Here is a 17814-nt window from a genome sequence, read left to right on the forward strand (position 1 = left end):
AGCAACCCATTGTCTTCAAATGCCTACAACGTTTTCCTAGGGGTTATTTTAAATGTCATCAATGAAAATCCTCCGTTTATGTAATTTAAAACATCTGCATACAGGTCATCCTTTAAAGATTTTCATTTCATCGTTGTATCGTTGAAATTTTTTCCCTGAAGAGCAGAGCATTTTACCGCTGCCAACCTGGGCTATATCCTCTGGTTCCAAGGAATGAAATGATAATAAAGAAAAAAATTAATTTGCTCTGCTGGAAACGATGTTCCAGCACACCATAACTTAACATTATATCGTGAGTTGTTATATCCCACGTGAGCACTACTTATGTTTTCAGTGTCAACGTTCTGTTACCCTATTTTTAATTCCAGCGTATTTCACACGATGACAATGTTTGCTTTCAATATCCTCGAAACAGATATAATTTCGGAATTTCAATCGCAACAAATATTTTCAACAGCCATAAGTGGAATGATTACATCCAATAAATAAATAAATGCTGTGGACCCATTCCTCATTAAAGTTTTGAAAATTATATACTCTCCTTCATTGTGTTATTTCACACCTTTGGTGCTATTTACGAAAGTTATCAATGCATAAACTGAAGCACACATTTGTGGCCTCCGGAAAATGTATGTTGTAACATTACTGGTTTCAGCAACATTGTTTCTTATTGTATTATTAAGATCGTAGCTGCGGCTGGGTGAGTTCGAACGGTGAAGCTATCGGTATTTTCTCTAGCTGAAGACATTAGGCCTAATTGCATATGGACTAACGCTTATCAGGTGCTACGATATTACACTGTACTATACTAAACTACATTGTACTATGTTATACGATACTGCCTGTGTGGCCCATAAGGCAAAGATAAATTGCGTATTCACTTGGGAATATACTAAAATTTAATTAATGATAACTTCATTCTAGAGGAAACATCACCACAAATATTATGTGGAAAAACGTCTGGACTAAACTGTCTTTAAGATACATGTTTGATGGAGTAATTGTATGATGTATGTGTGTGAAATGTGACATTCGGGATGCATACCATTGTTAACTGCAAGAACCGAGTTTACTCGCAGGAGCATCTCTGTGCTCGTAAAGTTGGCTAGGCAGTCTTGGAACGGAAACTAGCTCGCTAATTTCTCAGTAACAAGCATATTGTGCATAGGAGACATAATTATAATATCAGTAACCATAACTGTTCCTAGCAAAGTTCATGTTAACGAAAACTTTGCTGAGAAATATCCCAATTCATTTGTGTATCTGCACTACTGGCCATTAAAGCTGCTACACCAAGAAGAAATGCAGATAATAAACGGGTATTCATTGGACGCATATATTATACTAGAACTGACACGTGATTACATTTTCACGCAATTTGGGTGCATAGATCCTGAGAAATCAGTACCGAGAACAACCACCTCTGGCCGTAATAACGGCCTTGATACGCCTAGGCATTGAGTCAAACAGAGCTTGGATGGCGCGTACAGGTACAGCTGCCCATGCAGCTTCAACACGATACCACAATTCATCAAGAGTAGTGACTGGCGTATTGTAACGAGCCTGTTGCTCGGCCACCATTGACCAGACGTTTTCAATTGGTGAGAGATCTGGAGAATGTGCTGGCCAGGGCAGCAGTCGAACATTTTCTGTATCCAGAAAGGCCCGTACTGGACCTGCAACATGCGGTCGTGCATTATCCTGCTGAAATGTAGGGTTTCGCAGCGATCGAATGGAGGGTAGAGCGACGGGACGTAAACCATCTGAAATGTAACGTCCACGGTTCAAAGTGCCGTCAAAGCGAACAAGAGGTGATCGAGACGTGTAACCAATGGCACCCCATACCATCACGCCGGGTGATACGCCAGTATGGCGATGAAGAATACACGCTTCCAATGTGCGTTCACCGCGATGTCGCCAGACACGGATGCGACCATCATGATGCTGTAAAGAGAACCTGGATTCATCCGAAAAAATGAGGTTTTGCCATTCGCGCACCCAGGTTCGTCGTTGGGTACACCATCGCAGACGCTCCTGTCTGTGATGCATGGTCAAGGGTAACTGTAGCCATGGTCTCCGAGCTGATAGTCCATGCTGCTGCAAACGTCGTCGAACTATTCGCGCAGTTGGTTGTTGTCTTGCAAACGTCCGCATCTGTAGACTCAGCGATCGAGACGTTGCTGCACGATCCGTTACAGCCATGCGGATAAGATGCCTGTCATCTCGACTGCTAGTGATACGAGGCCGTTGGGATCCAGCACGGCGTTCCGTACTAACCTCCCGAACCCACCGATTCCATATTCTGCTAACAGTCATTGGATCTCGACCAACGCGAGCAGCAATGTCGCGATACGATAAACCGCAATCGCGATAGGCTAAAATCCGACCTTTATCAAAGTCGAAAACGTGATGGTACGCATTTCTCCTCCTTACACGAGGCATCACAACAACGTTTCACCAGGCAACGCCGGTCAACTGCTGTTTGCGTATGAGAAATCGGTTGGAAACTTTCCTCATGTCAGCACATTGTAGGTGTCGCCACAGGCGCCAACCTTGTGTGAATGCTCTGAGAAGCTAATCATTTGCATATCACAGCATCTTCTTCCTGTCGGTTAAATTTTGCGTCTGTAGCACGCCATCTTCGTGGTGTAGCAATTTTAATGGCCAGTAGTGTAATTTTCGTATGAACAGTATTTCATGCCAGGCCACTGTAGGTATAATAAACATAAATTGTCATTCCAAGGAAATTTTATTTACGATCCATTCTACTACCATTGTTTCCCACATATAATACCATTAGACACAAGTTCAAAGAGTGGTGTTGGAAACCGTAATCAGGCCGGATAGTTGCGCTCTGAATGTCTTGTATCTATCAAAGTATACAGTATATACTAAGATACAGATTACACTTTCGCATGTTGTTGTGAGCTGAGTCGTAAGACTGTACATTACTTTAACATTATTACGTCTTTCCTATTAAAAAATGTCGAACAGCTCGGGAAAACGTCCACTAAGGTGACGTCATGGAATTATCCGAAACTACGAATATTCGGCAAAGTAACTATCAGATCGATTTATGCCAAACAGTACAACAAAATTCTTTTCGGTAAATCAGATTCAAATTCCAAAATATTGCTCTTGTTCTACAGTGAAGATCGTTTCTGAGTGAATTCTACTACGTGAAGATTTAATTCGGTTAAACTCTCCGTCTACATCACTATTTAAGGTAAACCCTAATTCCGCTAACAAAACCGAGCGAGGTGGCGCAGTGGTTAGCACACTGGACTCGCATTCGGGAGGACGACGGTTCAATCCCGTCTCCAGCCATCCTGATTTAGGTTTTCCGTGATTTCCCTAAGTCGTTTCAGGCAAATGCCGGGATGATTCCTTTGAAAGGGCACGGCCGATTTCCTTCCCAATCCTTCCCTAATCCGAGCTTGCGCTCCGTCTCTAATGATCTCGTTGTCGACGGGACGTTAAACACTAACCACCAGCACCATCCACTAACAAAATTTCGGAGGCTCTTAAGGGATAATGTAAAAACGCCTTCGCAGTAGTGGGAAAGCCTGTAGTATGCAGTCACCAAACGTACAACACAGAATACAAATAATGCAACTATAGTCAGATGAAGCGCACACACTTTTATCGAGGGTATTTTATCTATTCTGTCAGTGTGCAGTATGACACGTAATAAATCAAAAACTGTCACTTTCAAGTAGTGTCCAAAATGCGGATCGCCACGATCTCGGCAGAGTGGAATGCGACGCTCCATTGGCTGTGTTATTGACACAGTTACCGCGATGTGGCTGCCGTCGTGCGGGAACAGCGTAGCACCGCGTCGTTGTGCCGTTCTTCCACTGCTAACAGTAAACCCTTACACAACGTGCTTATCTGCCAGCTCTTCATCAGTTAACCTATTCGCACTGCTCTGCATCATTGTTAATGTTCGTCTAACACTGTGCGCAAAACAAACCCGAGACAGAACAGAGCAGTATTGAATGCAAGCTAGAGGGCGAAGAGTAATGTGAGCCTTCTTCAGTCTGGAACCGCGCGACCGCTACGGTCACAGGTTCGAATCCTGCCTCGGGCATGGATGTGTGTGATGTCTTTAGGTTAGTTAGGTTTAACTAGTTCTAACTTCTAGGGAACTGATGTTAAGTCCCATAGTGCTCAGAGCCATTTGAACCATTTTGAATGTGTGCCTTACTGTTTTCAACCCAAGTGCTGCGAGTGAATGGAACAATCCTGTTTCAAACAAGACATACAACACATGTCGGCAGCTTCTGAACTGCTGTGTGGATTTTTCCTGTGCAATCAAGATACAAGGATAAATGATAAGAAATCAAACGAAATGCTTCTCAGTAACTAGCCATCAGACGCGACAGTTCTCTTATACCAATGTTGTCAGAAATTATCGCTGAAAACCCTCCCAAATGTTATCGATGGTTTTCGCGCTCACATGTCTGTACTCTGCACTAAGCTCGTAATTTTTTAAGACAGCGCAGGAAATCAGCCACAAGCCTTTCAGAGGACCCATCCCGAAAGTACCCTTAAGTGAGTTGGAAGTACCATCGGATTTCTATACTTCGATGGTCAGACATAATTATGAAACTCGCTTGTGCCAAATTCGTATCTAGTGACTTTAGCACTGCGCCAGCTTATTCTTTGTCGGACAGCGATTTCAACACCACTACTGTAGCATACGAGCCCACAATAATAACTGTGTCACCTCGCTACTGACCGATAAAAGCTTACAACCTCGATTTCGTGTGTAAACGTTACTCTTACAAGCACGAAAAGTTAACCAACTGATATTTCAGGCTTGCTCAGTGCCCAGCTAGCTGTTACCTGAAGGTATGAATGCCATTTCCTTCTCCTTGCAGTGTCCACTGGGTAGATACCTTAACTGGCCAAATGCAGAGGGTGTTAGTGAATAGTAACGGAACGTACATGTCAAACTTTAGTCCGTTCCTGTAAATATTAAGATACAGTGCACAGGCCTGCAGTCGTATCTAGGGATGCCCTTTATTACTCTACAAAAATGTCCATCGTGTGCGGTTTGACACTACTGGGCCAGTGCAAAACATTACCATCGTAGTTGAAGTTATGCCAGCTCGGAGCCCAAAGCCATTTCTGTTGAGCCATGCATCCATATCGACACTGTCAGAGCGCTAGTAATAACAGATTCAGCTAGAAACTACGTGATAATTACCCATTATTCTCTCTGTCGATATCTTACTCCATAAACCACTATACCGTATGTGACTGAGGCAGTATGATTCTTTTTTATTTTGGTTCTCATTTCTGACAAAGTTTATGAATGATGTACAGAGGAACAACAATTTTCACACAGGGATTCCCATTGTAAATACACCGCGAGAAAAAAATAGTCCACCCCTTTAGAGATTTCCAGTTAATTCAAGATTTATTATTACAGCAGTGCATACGGAGCACATGAAACGATTACATTTACAGATCAATAGCACAAGCCGTTCTGAGGTAGCAGGTATCTGACCAAGCTGAAACACCAATATTAGTACGTGGTGTAGCCTCCACGGGCGGAAATGCAGTCGCTGAGTCTGACATCCGGTCGATCGTACAGATAGCGAATCTGTCTTGGGATACACCATGCCACGCCTGCTCGATCTGTTCAGGTAGTTCTGTGAGAGTTGTTGGTTGAAGAATTGCACGAGTCGCTCCTCGTCCCATCCTATCCCAAATGTTTTGGATTGGAGACAAGTCCGGAGATCGGGCTGGTCAGGGAAGTTGCTGCACGTCTTGCACAGCACGATGAGTTTCACGGGGAGCGTGTGGACGAGCGTTATCCTGTTGGAACAACAAATCACCTTCCTGTTGAAAGAACTGCAAAAGAAGGGGTCTAACAACATTCTGCACGTACCGAGCGCTGGTTAGCGTCTCCTCCAGAAACACCAAAGGTGAACGAGAGCTATAGCTTATCGCACCCCAGACCGTAAGGCCTAGGGTGGGACCGGTGTGTCTTGGATGAATGCACTCTACGGGACAGGGACGACCAGGTCTACATCGTACACTCAAACGACCATCACTTGCCTGCAGGCAGAATATGCTTTCATCGTTGAAGGCCAAGTGATCCCTTGACGACACCAGTGGAGCCGTGCACGTCGATGCTATGACATGAGTTGAAGAGGGGCTAGAGGTGTGCGTGCCCGTAGTCGCACTGCTAATAACAGGCTCGCAACAGTTCGTGTTGACACGTTCCGCTCACAAGCCCTTTTATCTGTGCTGTGGTAGCTGTACGATCTGCCACTGCTGCCCTTACAATACGACGATCCTGGCAGGCGTCTGTACTGCGTGCATGTCCAGAGCCTCGTCTACATGTGTGAGGATGTTCACGTGACCACTGATTCCAGCGTCATTGCACAACTGACGCAGCAGTTCCAACTTGTGTGGAAATTCGATGGTCAGACATAATTATGAAACTCGCTTTTGCCAAATTCGTATCTAGTGACTTTAGCACTGCGCCAGATTATTCTTTGTACGGACAGCGATTTCAACACCACTACTGTAGCATACAAGCCCCCTGTAATAATAACTGTGTCACCTCGAGATTCATTGGGAGAGTCCTTAGAAAATGTAGTCCATCAACAAAGGAGTTGGCTTACAAAACACTCGTTCGACCTATACTTGAGTATTGCTCATCTGTGTGGGATCCGTACCAGGTCGGGTTGACAGAGGAGATAGAGAAGATCGAAAGAAGAGCGGCGCGTTTCGTCACAGGGTTATTTGGTAAGCGTGATAGCGTTACGGAGATGTTTAGCAAACTCAAGTGGCAGACTCGGCAAGAGAGGCGCTCTGCATCGCGGTGTAGCTTGCTGTCCAGGTTTCGAGAGGTTGCGTTTCTGGATGAGGTATCGAATATATTGCTTCCCCCTACTTATACCTCCCGAGGAGATCACGAATGTAAAATCAGAGAGATTCGAGCGCGCACGGAGGCTTTCCGGCAGTCGTTCTTCCCGCGGACCATACGCGACTGGAACAGGAAAGGGAGGTAATGACAGTGGCACGTAAAGTGCCCTACGCCACACACCGTTGGGTGGCTTGCGGAGTATAAATGTACATGTAGATGTAGAATTCTCCAGAAGGACCGTCCCACCTCTCGGAAGGTCATTGTTTGACCCCTTTCAAACTCTCGTCTCCGTGGCTTGGTTGGCTGCTAGCTTCACACGTTTGCACCACACTGAGCCTTCTGGTTGTGAGCATTCCTTATCAAAGGGTAGACACAGATGATGGTCTGATAGTTATGCCACTACGCTATCTATTGCCGGACGTCGCTTTAACCATTATCTGTACATCTACTATACCCAAGGGGCATATGCCGTCATCAGATCAGAGTCGGCGTCGTCTTTCCAGGCGTACTATTTTTATTTGCGGCAGTGTAGATGGTGGGCACTTCTGTGATGATCTCGCAGTGGCTAAACAAAACATGCAGATCTACTTTCAATCTTCTCTTATCCCCTTCCTCCCTCCCTCTCCCTATCTATCACCCCCCCCCCCTCTCTCTCTCTCTCTGTAATCCGTCTTGGCAAGGGTCCGCGACTACGAAGTTAGTGAACGATATTCGAGAATTGCTCCTACACATCGATCTGAGTGGAATTTTTATACTGTTTTAGAATTCTTCCACTGAATCACATGAGACACTACTACGACGACGTGCTGAAAAGTAATGCCTCCGAATTCTTTTTATGAAAAGCCTGAAAGGTGTATAAATAAAATAAACATTATTAACATTCTAGACGTTTATTCTTCATATCTACGTATTTTCAGCCCTCTTCCGGTAGAGGGCTCCGAATTGTAGCGTGTAACATGGTGGTGTGTAACGTAGCTATGTCGATTACGTGATGGAGAAATAAATCCATTGTTGAGGCAGGCGGCCATTCATATTTGGGACAGCTTTGAAATATAGAAATGTCTTGATCGCACAATGTACGTGTGTATGTGTATGTCGATTACGTGATGGAGAAATAAATCCATTGTTGAGGCAGGCGGCCATTCATATTTGGGACAGCTTTGAAATATAGAAATGTCTTGATCGCACAATGTACGTGTGTATGTATGTGTCTATGTCGCTGTTTGTAAAACTGAAAGCACGAATTCGAAGAGTTCGTCCATACATGAAGCACCCACTTTTTCGGTATAATAATGCCAGACCATACACGAGTGCTGTGACATCTCCAACAATCCGACGCCTTGGGTTCACTCTCGTCGGTTATCCTCCATACAGTCCCGACTTGGTCCGTTTAGATTTTCATCTGATTCGAAAACTTAATGAACACCTTCGAGCACTTTAATTTGGTAGCGATGAAGCAGAAGTGAAGTTGTGACTCCGTCAACAAAGTCAAATGTTTTACAGTGACGGTATGAACAAACTGGTCTCTCGTTTGGAGAAATGTGTTCGTAGCCAGAGTGACTATGTAGAGAAATAAATATGTAGACATGAAGAATAAAGAGGTAGAATGTTAATAATGTTTGTTTTATTTAAAAAGTTTTAAGAGTTTTCACATAAAAAATACGGAGGCATTACTTTTCAGCACGCCCTTGTATTTTATCATCATCATCTTTTCATGGAACAGGCCTAGTGTCATGTTAGTCTCCTTCCATCTCTTGTGTGGCCAATTCACTAATCTCTTTCCTCTGTGTATAAACCTTTTACAGCTGCCGCATTACGACACCAAACCTTTTCCATTGAATTAAACACTTCTTCTGTGTCGCTGCAAAGAACTTCAGTGACATAATGTATGGAACTTGATCATCTAGTAACAACATGCGCCACAAAGGAGGAGAGGTTCCACAAACATCTGCCCTACTGTACCAAATGTAAGCAAACATGTACCTCAGGTTCGTGTGTTTCCCAGTATTCTTGATGGTCATCTGCCGGTGTTCAACAGTGTAACGACAAGACAAATTACTTGCGAAGCTAGTCACACTTTGTTTATCACCAAACTGTTACTTTAACGATCGTGTGAAGCACTCACAATCTGTTTTCACAAACACTATAAAATGTGAAACTTTAGTTTCCACCAGTGTATCAAATCTCCAAATAACGCACGCAAATTCAGCCAGATAGTGTCAGGCGTTGGTTACTTTGGTCTGTGTGGTCAAAAAAAGGATTCAAATGGCTCTGAGCACTATGGGAATTAACTGCTGTGGTGATCGGTCCCCTAGAACTTAGAACTACTTAAACCTAAATAACCTAAGGACATCACACACATCCATGCCTGAGGCAGGAATCGAACCTGCGACCGTAGCGGTCGCGCGGTCCCAGACCGTAGCGCCTAGAACCGCTCGGCCGCTCCGGCCGGCCTCTCGTTCCATTTGTACCTTGAAAATCATATATTGTTCACTAGAGATCGGAAACAGAGCGAGAACAAATCTAAAGCTGCTGGATGCATACTTTACAAATCGAGGCGCCGCTGTTATATCAGTGCTAACGGACTCCCTTCGTTCCTGCTGTAGTTCCGCGAATATTCGAGTCTGAGTCTACGGCGATCGATTGCTTCATAAGCGTCGACTCGTTCTCTCTTACTCAAGTATGCAGGAGTGTAACGCTAGTCGTGACTCATTGTTAGTACGCAAGATGAGTACACGATCTTGCAGCTGTGAAGTAGCACTGACAAAGCGAAATGACCGATTGTCGGGATCAGATGGCCTTTAGCGAAGCTGTGTTTCGTAATACTATGGAGGGTACAAGCACTCCGTCTTCAGGCCACGAGTAGCCTACCGGTACCATCCGACCGCCGTGTCATCCTCATGGAGGATGCGGATAGGAGGGGCGTGGGGTCAGTACACTGCTCTCCCGGTCGTTACGATGGTATTCTTGACCGAAGCCGCTACTATTCGGTCGGGTAGCTCCTCAATTGGCATCACGAGGCTGAGTGCACCCCGAAAAATGGCAACAGCGCATGGCGGCCTGTATGGTCGCCCATCCGAGCGCCGACCACGCCCGACAGCGCTTAACTTCGGTGATCTCACGGGAACCGGTGTAGCCACTGCGGCAAATGGAGGGTGTAAGACGAAAATTAATTGATTGAGTGTACAAAATTGTAAATGTATTCCATTAGACGAGGAGTGATTTGTGGAATAAGTTTCATGCTGTAATTCACGCTTCAGATGAAAGACATACAAATTTCGGCCAATGCAAACAAAATGGTTGTATTGTTGTATATTCCTTCTCCACCATGAGAAAATATTCATGTAGCCTCAAACGAAAATTGGAACAGAGTGAAGTCACTGTTACAATTATGAGCCAAAACATTATGACCACTGCCGAAAGCGAGACTGAATGCCGCCTGGTGGTGTTGTGGGCACGTGACGAGGTAAGGAACGTACGTAACCGCAGCAAAAATAGTTCAAATGGCTCTAAGCAGTATGGGACTTAACATCTGAGGTCATCAGTCCCCTAGACTTAGAACTGCTTAAACCTAACTAACTTAAGATCATCACACACATCCATGCCCGAGGCAGGATTCGAACCTGCGACCGTAGCAGCCGCGTGGTTCCGGACTGAAGCACGTAGAACCGCTCGGCCACAGCGGCCGGCGTAACCGCAGCAGAGACGAATGGAGAACCATTCTAACGACGAGACTGGCCACAAATGAGGAAATCCACTGACGGAAGTGACTTCGACAAGGGGCAGATTGATATGAGCCGGCAACATGGAATGGGAATCTCTAAAACGACGAGGCTGATCGTCTGTTCGCGTACTGTTAGCTTCATTATCTACCGACAGCGGTTGATAGACGGTCAAACGATGAGCAGGCGACAAGGGAGTTTACGTCAATGCTTCATCACAGAATGTGGGTGTCGGAGGATGCCCGCCTGTAGAGCAGCACAGGTTGTGGTCTGTGGCATATCTCACGTAAGAATACCATGCTGGCGAAGGTATAAGTGTTTCGGGACACACCGTTCAGTGCCCGTAGTTAAACATGCGACGCCGCAGCAGGTGATCCACATGTTGCCCCATTTTATCCAAACGCTATTGTCAGTAACTATTGTATTGTGCATGGAATCATCAAGATTAGACCGTTGATTATTATAAAGGTGTCATCTGGTCGGATGAATGATATTTTATGGTTCAAATGGCTCTGAGCACTATGGGACTTAACTTCTGAGGTCATCAGTCCCCTAGAACTTAGAACTACTTAAACCTAACTAACCTAAGGACATCACACACATCCATGCCCGAGGCAGGATTCGAATCTGTGACAGTAGCAGTCGCGCGATTCCAGACTGTAGCGCCTATAACCACTCGGCCACTACGGCCGGCAGTGATATTTTATGTTAGACTAGGTCGATAGTCGTGTTCGGATACTCTGTCATCCACGCGAACGGCTAGTCGCAACATGCAGTGCGCCTCGGACGCAGCCTATGGGGTGCAGTATTATGCTTTGGTGGAGAAACACGCTGGCCTCCATGGAACCTGCGGTAGTAATCTAGCACGCCACGACAGCGGTGCACTATGTGAACATTAGAGTCCCATCTGCACCCTTTCATGCTTGATGTCTTTCCCGACGGCGGCGACATCTTATAACAGAATAAATGTCCGTGTCACAAGGACAGAATCGTGGTACAGTGCTTTGAAGAGCATAATAGTGTACTCACGTTGATGTCTTGGCCACCAAATTTGTCTGATCTAAACTCGATGGAACACTTCTGCGACGCCGTGCATAATTGGCTCAAAATGGCTCTGAGCACTATGCGACTCAATTGCTGAGGTCATCAGTCGCCTAGAACTTAGAACTAATTAAATCTAACTAACCTAAGGACAGCACACAACACCCAGCCATCACGAGGCAGAGAAAATCCCTGACCCCGCCGGGAATCGAACCCGGGAACCCGTGCGTGGGAAGCGAGAACGCTACCGCACGACCACGAGATGCGGGCTCGTGCATAATTATCTGGTGCCACACACCTCCGAAAATTTACAGAGGGTTTCTCGAATCCATGCCACACGGAATTGCTGCTGAATTACGTTGCAGAGTGGACCAACGCGCTGTTAAGCAGGTGTTCATAATGGTTCAGCTCATAAGTGTATCAGAAAGCGGACTATTTCTGTATTATTTTGCTCATGCCAACTTGAGTTTATGGGCTAACAACGAGTTCGTTAGCTTATCATTCGTTTCAGTAAATTTTTCGAATACTGTTATAAATTTACCTTAATAATTCATCACCATTTAGAGATTGCCCTTCATCCTTATGTCATATTTTCTGGTACTGTCGTTACAGATCCACATTTCATATTTTCTGGTGCTTTCGTTACTGACTCGGTAACACTTTGAAGGTGTGTGTTTGTTAAAGTAATTATTAGGCATCCTCTAGATACTAAATATTAAAATAAATTTACACACACACACGCACACACACACAGATATATATATTCACCGCTAACTGATAAGTGATTACAATGGTATATAGGAATCGTCAAGCCCAGTGGCTGCTTATGTCATTTAGGCAGGTCGGACGTTTTGAGTCATTTTATTTTGCACTTGAGAATGGCTGTAGAGCTGTAATCGTGATTGTGTGAAATAAATGAATAATAAAACTTCCTGGCAGATTAAAACTGTGTGCCGGACCGAGACTCGAACTCGGGACCTTTGCCTTTCGTGGGCAAGTGCTCTACCAACTGAGCTACGCAAGCACGACTCAGGCCCCCTCCTCACAGCTTTACTTCTGCCAGTACCTCGTATCCTACCTACCAAACTTAACAGAAGCACTCCTGCGAACCTTGCAGAACTAGCACTCCTGGAAGAAAGGACATTGCGGATACATGGCTTAACCACAGCCTGGGGGATGTTTCGAGAATGAGATTTTCGCTCTGCAGTGGAGTGTGCTAGTTCTGCAAGGTCGCAGGAGAGCTTCTGTAAAGTTTGGAAGATAGGAGACGAGATACTGGCAGAAGTAAAGCTGTGAGGACGGGGCGTGAGTCGATCTGGGGTAACTCAGTTGCTAGAGCACTTGACCGCGAAAGGCTCAAATGGCTCTGAGTACTATGGGACTTAACATCTATGGTCATCAGTCCCCTAGAACTTATAACTACTTAAATCTAACTAACCTAAGGACATCACACAACACCGCGAAAGGCAAAGGTCCCGAGTTCGAGTCTCGGTCCGGCACACACTTTTAATCTGCTAGGAAGTTTCATATCGGTGCACACTCCACTGCAGAGTGAAAATCTTATTCTGGAAATGAATAACAATTTTAGTCTAAGGTGGGAAATTCCTCTAAAAAAGGTTGTGTATGTAGCAGAAATGTTGCGAGCCCGCTGTTATACAAGCGAACTAGTGTAGACGCTCTCCTTTCTGGGCGAGACGTGTACACGACAATAGGTTCAAGTGACGAGTGGGTAGCAGCGGAGACTCATGTGTCGTGCCTCCGAGCGTACGTAGACGGCGAGTTCGGAGATGACGTCGTAGGACTCGCTGGCCAGTTTAAGGGGAATATAAGGAGCACATATCTGATTTCTAATGTTCATTATCAGTCTTCCAGCATTCAGGATCAGTATAGTCTCCCTTATAAAAGACGCAGCGTGGTACGATGTGATGTAATGCGATACGATGTGATGGTTGCAGGTGTACACGGACTGGGCCAACCACTACCTGGAGAAGGCCCGCTGCAAGCGCCGCGTGCTCGACCTACAAGCCGATGTGGTGGACGGCGTGCTGCTCGCTGATGTCATCGAAGCTGTCAGTAAGTACCTCTTGCTCTCTTTACTCTCCTTCTTCGCAAAATAGGGAGTATTCAGCTACGTAGCTCTGGTCGCTAGGGCGCGCTAGTATGTTGACACAGGGCACGAAAGCAGCTGGTTAGAACCATGGGAGTGAAAGTTTTCACCGCCAACTTTTAGCCAGTAAAGAGAGGAGGGATCGTGGCCTAAAGCTCATTATGATTAGTATATGTGCCGGTTGCACGGACTGAGCCGGATGGTGTGGCCGAGCGGTTGTAGGTGCTTCAGTCTGGGACCGGGCGACTCCTACCGTCGCAGGTTCGAATTCTGCCTCGGGCATGGATGTGTGTGATGTCCTTAGGTTAGTTAGGTTTAAGTAGTTCTAAGTTCTAGGGTACTGATGACCTCAGATGTTAAGTCCCAAAGTGCTGAGAGCCATTTGAACCATTTTTTGAGCACGGGCTGAATTTCAAACTTCGCTACAGTGTATCATAAGCTGAGGGCATATAACACAGTTTATGGTGATTTAGCCATTGGAGACGAACGTTGTTGGCTTCCCTGTTACTATTCGTGAGGACCGTTCCGTGGTTGCAACAAAGTAATATGGAAATCAGTCGATGCAGGCTATCGGTCTTTTAACTTTATTTGGGATGGCGCTTATGGGTTTCCATCGAGCACAGTCAGCAATGAAGAATCAGAGAGCACATTACTACAAAACAATAGTGTGAACGTACCAACCGATATAGAAGAGCTTGTACGTACTAATAGGAATATATCCACGTTAACTCGCATGAAAGGATTTGGATCACTACGCTTCCATTTTCAAAGATCTTAGCTCGTTCGTTCTCCAGACCTCAATCTCCCAGACTTTTGGTTATGGGGGCACTTGAAGGAATTGGTCTGGTCTACGCTACGCCAATGAATGACGTGCGGACACTACAGGTCCGCGTCTTCAATGCTTGCCAAGAGGCACAATAACAACCGGGTATACTTCAAAGGATGCGTCATCCCTTACGTTGGAGGGCAGAGGGGACGAACTGTCATGAATGGACGCCGCTTTGAACACCTCCTGTAAACATGTGTTTATCGCGGAAAGTATGCATTTCCAGACCCATGTTTAGTGGATTTATCTCAGAAAGTATGCATTCTGGACCCATGTTCACTAGGCTTATTTTTCTTGTTTCGATGGGTACCACCACCTCTGAAAGTATGCGACACTTTTTTTAACACCCTGTATAAAGAAAGACTGCGCAGCGCATTTACTCATTCAGAAATTGCGTTGCAGTGTTTATTGTTTGTGACAAGATCGCGTTAAAGCCTCACGTAAGAAGGCGAAACGTCTACCATAACATGTCAGAAATCAACAGTGGCTGGATCATGGCTTATCGATACTACAGTATATCTTTCCTCGACATTGATGCTCGTGATGATCAGGATCCCACTACTGTTACTCAGATATAGAGTCGATGGATTCAAGAGAGCCATACTCAACACAGTACAGGATTTCAATGGCCCCACGCGACAACCACCCGAGAGGACAGATCCACTGGAAGTTATTGGTAGACTAAAACTGTGTGCAAGACGGGGACTCTAACTTGCTTTTTGCGATCGTGTGCTCTATCCTGGCCGGTCGGGGTTGCCGTGCGGTTCTAGGCGCTACAGTCTGGAACCGCGTGACCGCTACGGTCGCAGGTTCGAATCCTGCCTCGAGCATGGATGTGTATGATGTCCTTAGGTTAGTTAGGTTTAAGTAGTTCTAAGTTCTAGGGGACTGATGACCTCAGATGTTAAGTCCCATAGCGCTCAGAGCCATTTGAACCATTTGTTCTAACCTCAGCACTTGCCGGTGAAATTCTTAAGTTCCGAGTCCCAGACTGTCACGCAGTTTTAACCCGTCAAGACGTAAGAAATCAGTGCATACTCCAGTGCAGAGTAGCTTTCAGCCTGGAGACAGCCATATTGTTCGCTTGGACTTGGAGTATCATACAGCCACGCCACTAACCTCGATTCAAGAAATGGGCTTCTTTGTAGCAAAACGGCTATCATTACGGACAGTGCGACGATGTCTGCAACACAACAGAATACCATTACGGTCACCATCATTGTGCCTTTCCTTGACGCGGTACAAAGAGAGGCGGCGACAGTGGTGTGCCTAATGACGACACTGCACTCGGACTAGCTCCATGCCGTCTTTACAGCCGCATCCCAGTTCCGCGTACAGCATCACGATGAACTTGTGCATGTTAACGAATGTGACCACATTGCATTCGTCATCGTCATATGGTCCCACCTCCTCACTTTACGGCGTGAGGTACCATAGATTACAGAACACAATCACCTCTGGTTGGCATATCCGGTACTTTGGACCATAACTGTTACATTTGTGATGTGTTAAAGCCGGTGGCTGCGACATATATCTGAGGTCCCCATGACATAGTTGTTCAACAAGCTAATGCAACGCCACATTATAGCGGTCGGGGTGAGTGACCTCCTTGGTCGCAGGTGCAGCTGGCTGTGTTAGGTGAGGATGCATGACAGTACACTTCCCACGGCGTAGTTGCAATGGAGTGGCAGCAGGTGCAAGGCAGTGATCCTTCACGAAAGCAAATTCTGGTTGAATTAGTGTTTTACTCAATTACAGCGGTGATGACAGAGAAGGAGAGGTGGTCAATGGCCTCCGTGACGTAAGTGGCCACTGTTGGTCCAGCGTGTAGCCCGCCAGAAGGGCGGCTTACTGCATCTTCCCCATGGCGATGACGGCAGCTGGCTAGAAGCTGCGGTGACCACAGTAGCAGAGGCGCTGACTTGGGGTGGTGTCAGCAACCAGTGGTGGACAGCAGAAAGTGGCCTCAGATGCTAGCCTGCTTCTGCAACTAGGTGGTAAGCGCACTGGGGTAGGCGGTCAAACCGTGACCTCTGGCATGGATGATGACCTGTGGCAGATTGCAGTCACCCAGCGGGTGACTCGCCAGTGGAAAACCACTATGTCGTTAGCAGTCAGGCTTCGCGCAGGCAGCGGCCAGCAGCTACTGACGACAGAGTAGCTGTTTCCCTCTAAGCCAGGGTGCAAGGCCCAGCTGTTGAACAACCGTGACATTATGCTCCAGTCCTCCTGTCATAGCAGCTACTTCACAACCCTGGTGGTACTATTAAAGGTGTTGCAACTTGTCTTTCAGAAGCCCAGTCCGGTGACTTTTACATCATCATTTTACTGAATACTGGTTCTTGGACATTTGTGACCTGACACATAGTTACCGAGCTGACTTGCGATGCCCTCCTTATGAAGTCGTTTTGCTGAGTCGTCACAAGAGCTGAGTGCTGCACCAGGTGGGACCTGGCACAGCAGTATGTTTCCAGTGAGGTCCTGACCCACCACGACACGGCGTGCTCGACTGGTGTTCTGGTCAGCACGGTCTTCAGATCTATCATTCACTGAAAACACCTGGTCATGTGTTGACGAGAGACTAGTGCGCCATCACACAACAACCACTGAAATAGACGAGCTCTGAGTCAGGACTGAAGCAGAACGGAATAACTTATCAGTACCTGTCGTCCAAGATCGGTTCGACTCGATGCCCAGCCGCGTTAGAGCCGTTGTTCTTGCCAGAAGTGTCAGCACTGTGTACCAAATTTCATGCCCTCTGTATCTGCACATCACCTGCATATTTAGTCATGTAGTCTTTTTCTTGCTGTACTGTATACCCACAATAAGCAAAATTTTGTTATCTGCTGTCCTTCTTTGTGTTCCCATTTGAAACGGCTGCAGTGAACATAGTAGTAGGCTATGAGTATTGATCGAGGAAGACTAACTGGCTATGAGAGAGAAAAACATTGAACGTTTTTTTCCGTCGATTTATGCACGATATTACCTTTCTTCTGGCTCTGTGTATCAACCTAAGGCGCTACCAATATAGCTTATAGTATTTCTGCCCTCTTCTGCAACTAATTTAGTGCTGAAACGTCGGTGAAACTTCATCATGCAGTCCTGAGGCACTGAAGGCAACATCTAGTTTCACTATTTCTGAACTGTCGTGAACTTTTGCTGATACGGTTCGGAGCTAATTGATCTGTTACTCAGTCACACCTAATCTACATTATAAAGTTGATTTCAGTCA

The 17814-nt window shown here is 45.9% G+C and overlaps 1 protein-coding gene across 1 annotated transcript in view; it reads left to right on the plus strand.

The window, feature by feature from the left end:
- Positions 1–17814, plus strand: part of LOC126183922 (protein sickie-like) — a 366138-nt gene that overhangs the window by 237161 nt on the left and 111163 nt on the right. The window contains exon 2 of the mRNA XM_049926268.1: positions 13605–13722. Coding sequence (XP_049782225.1) covers positions 13605–13722 — 118 coding nt within the window. The remainder of the gene's footprint in view (positions 1–13604; positions 13723–17814) is intronic.

The sequence above is a fragment of the Schistocerca cancellata genome, chromosome 4 (assembly GCF_023864275.1).
Source record: "Schistocerca cancellata isolate TAMUIC-IGC-003103 chromosome 4, iqSchCanc2.1, whole genome shotgun sequence".
In the NCBI taxonomy this organism is placed as follows: Eukaryota; Metazoa; Arthropoda; class Insecta; order Orthoptera; family Acrididae; genus Schistocerca; species Schistocerca cancellata.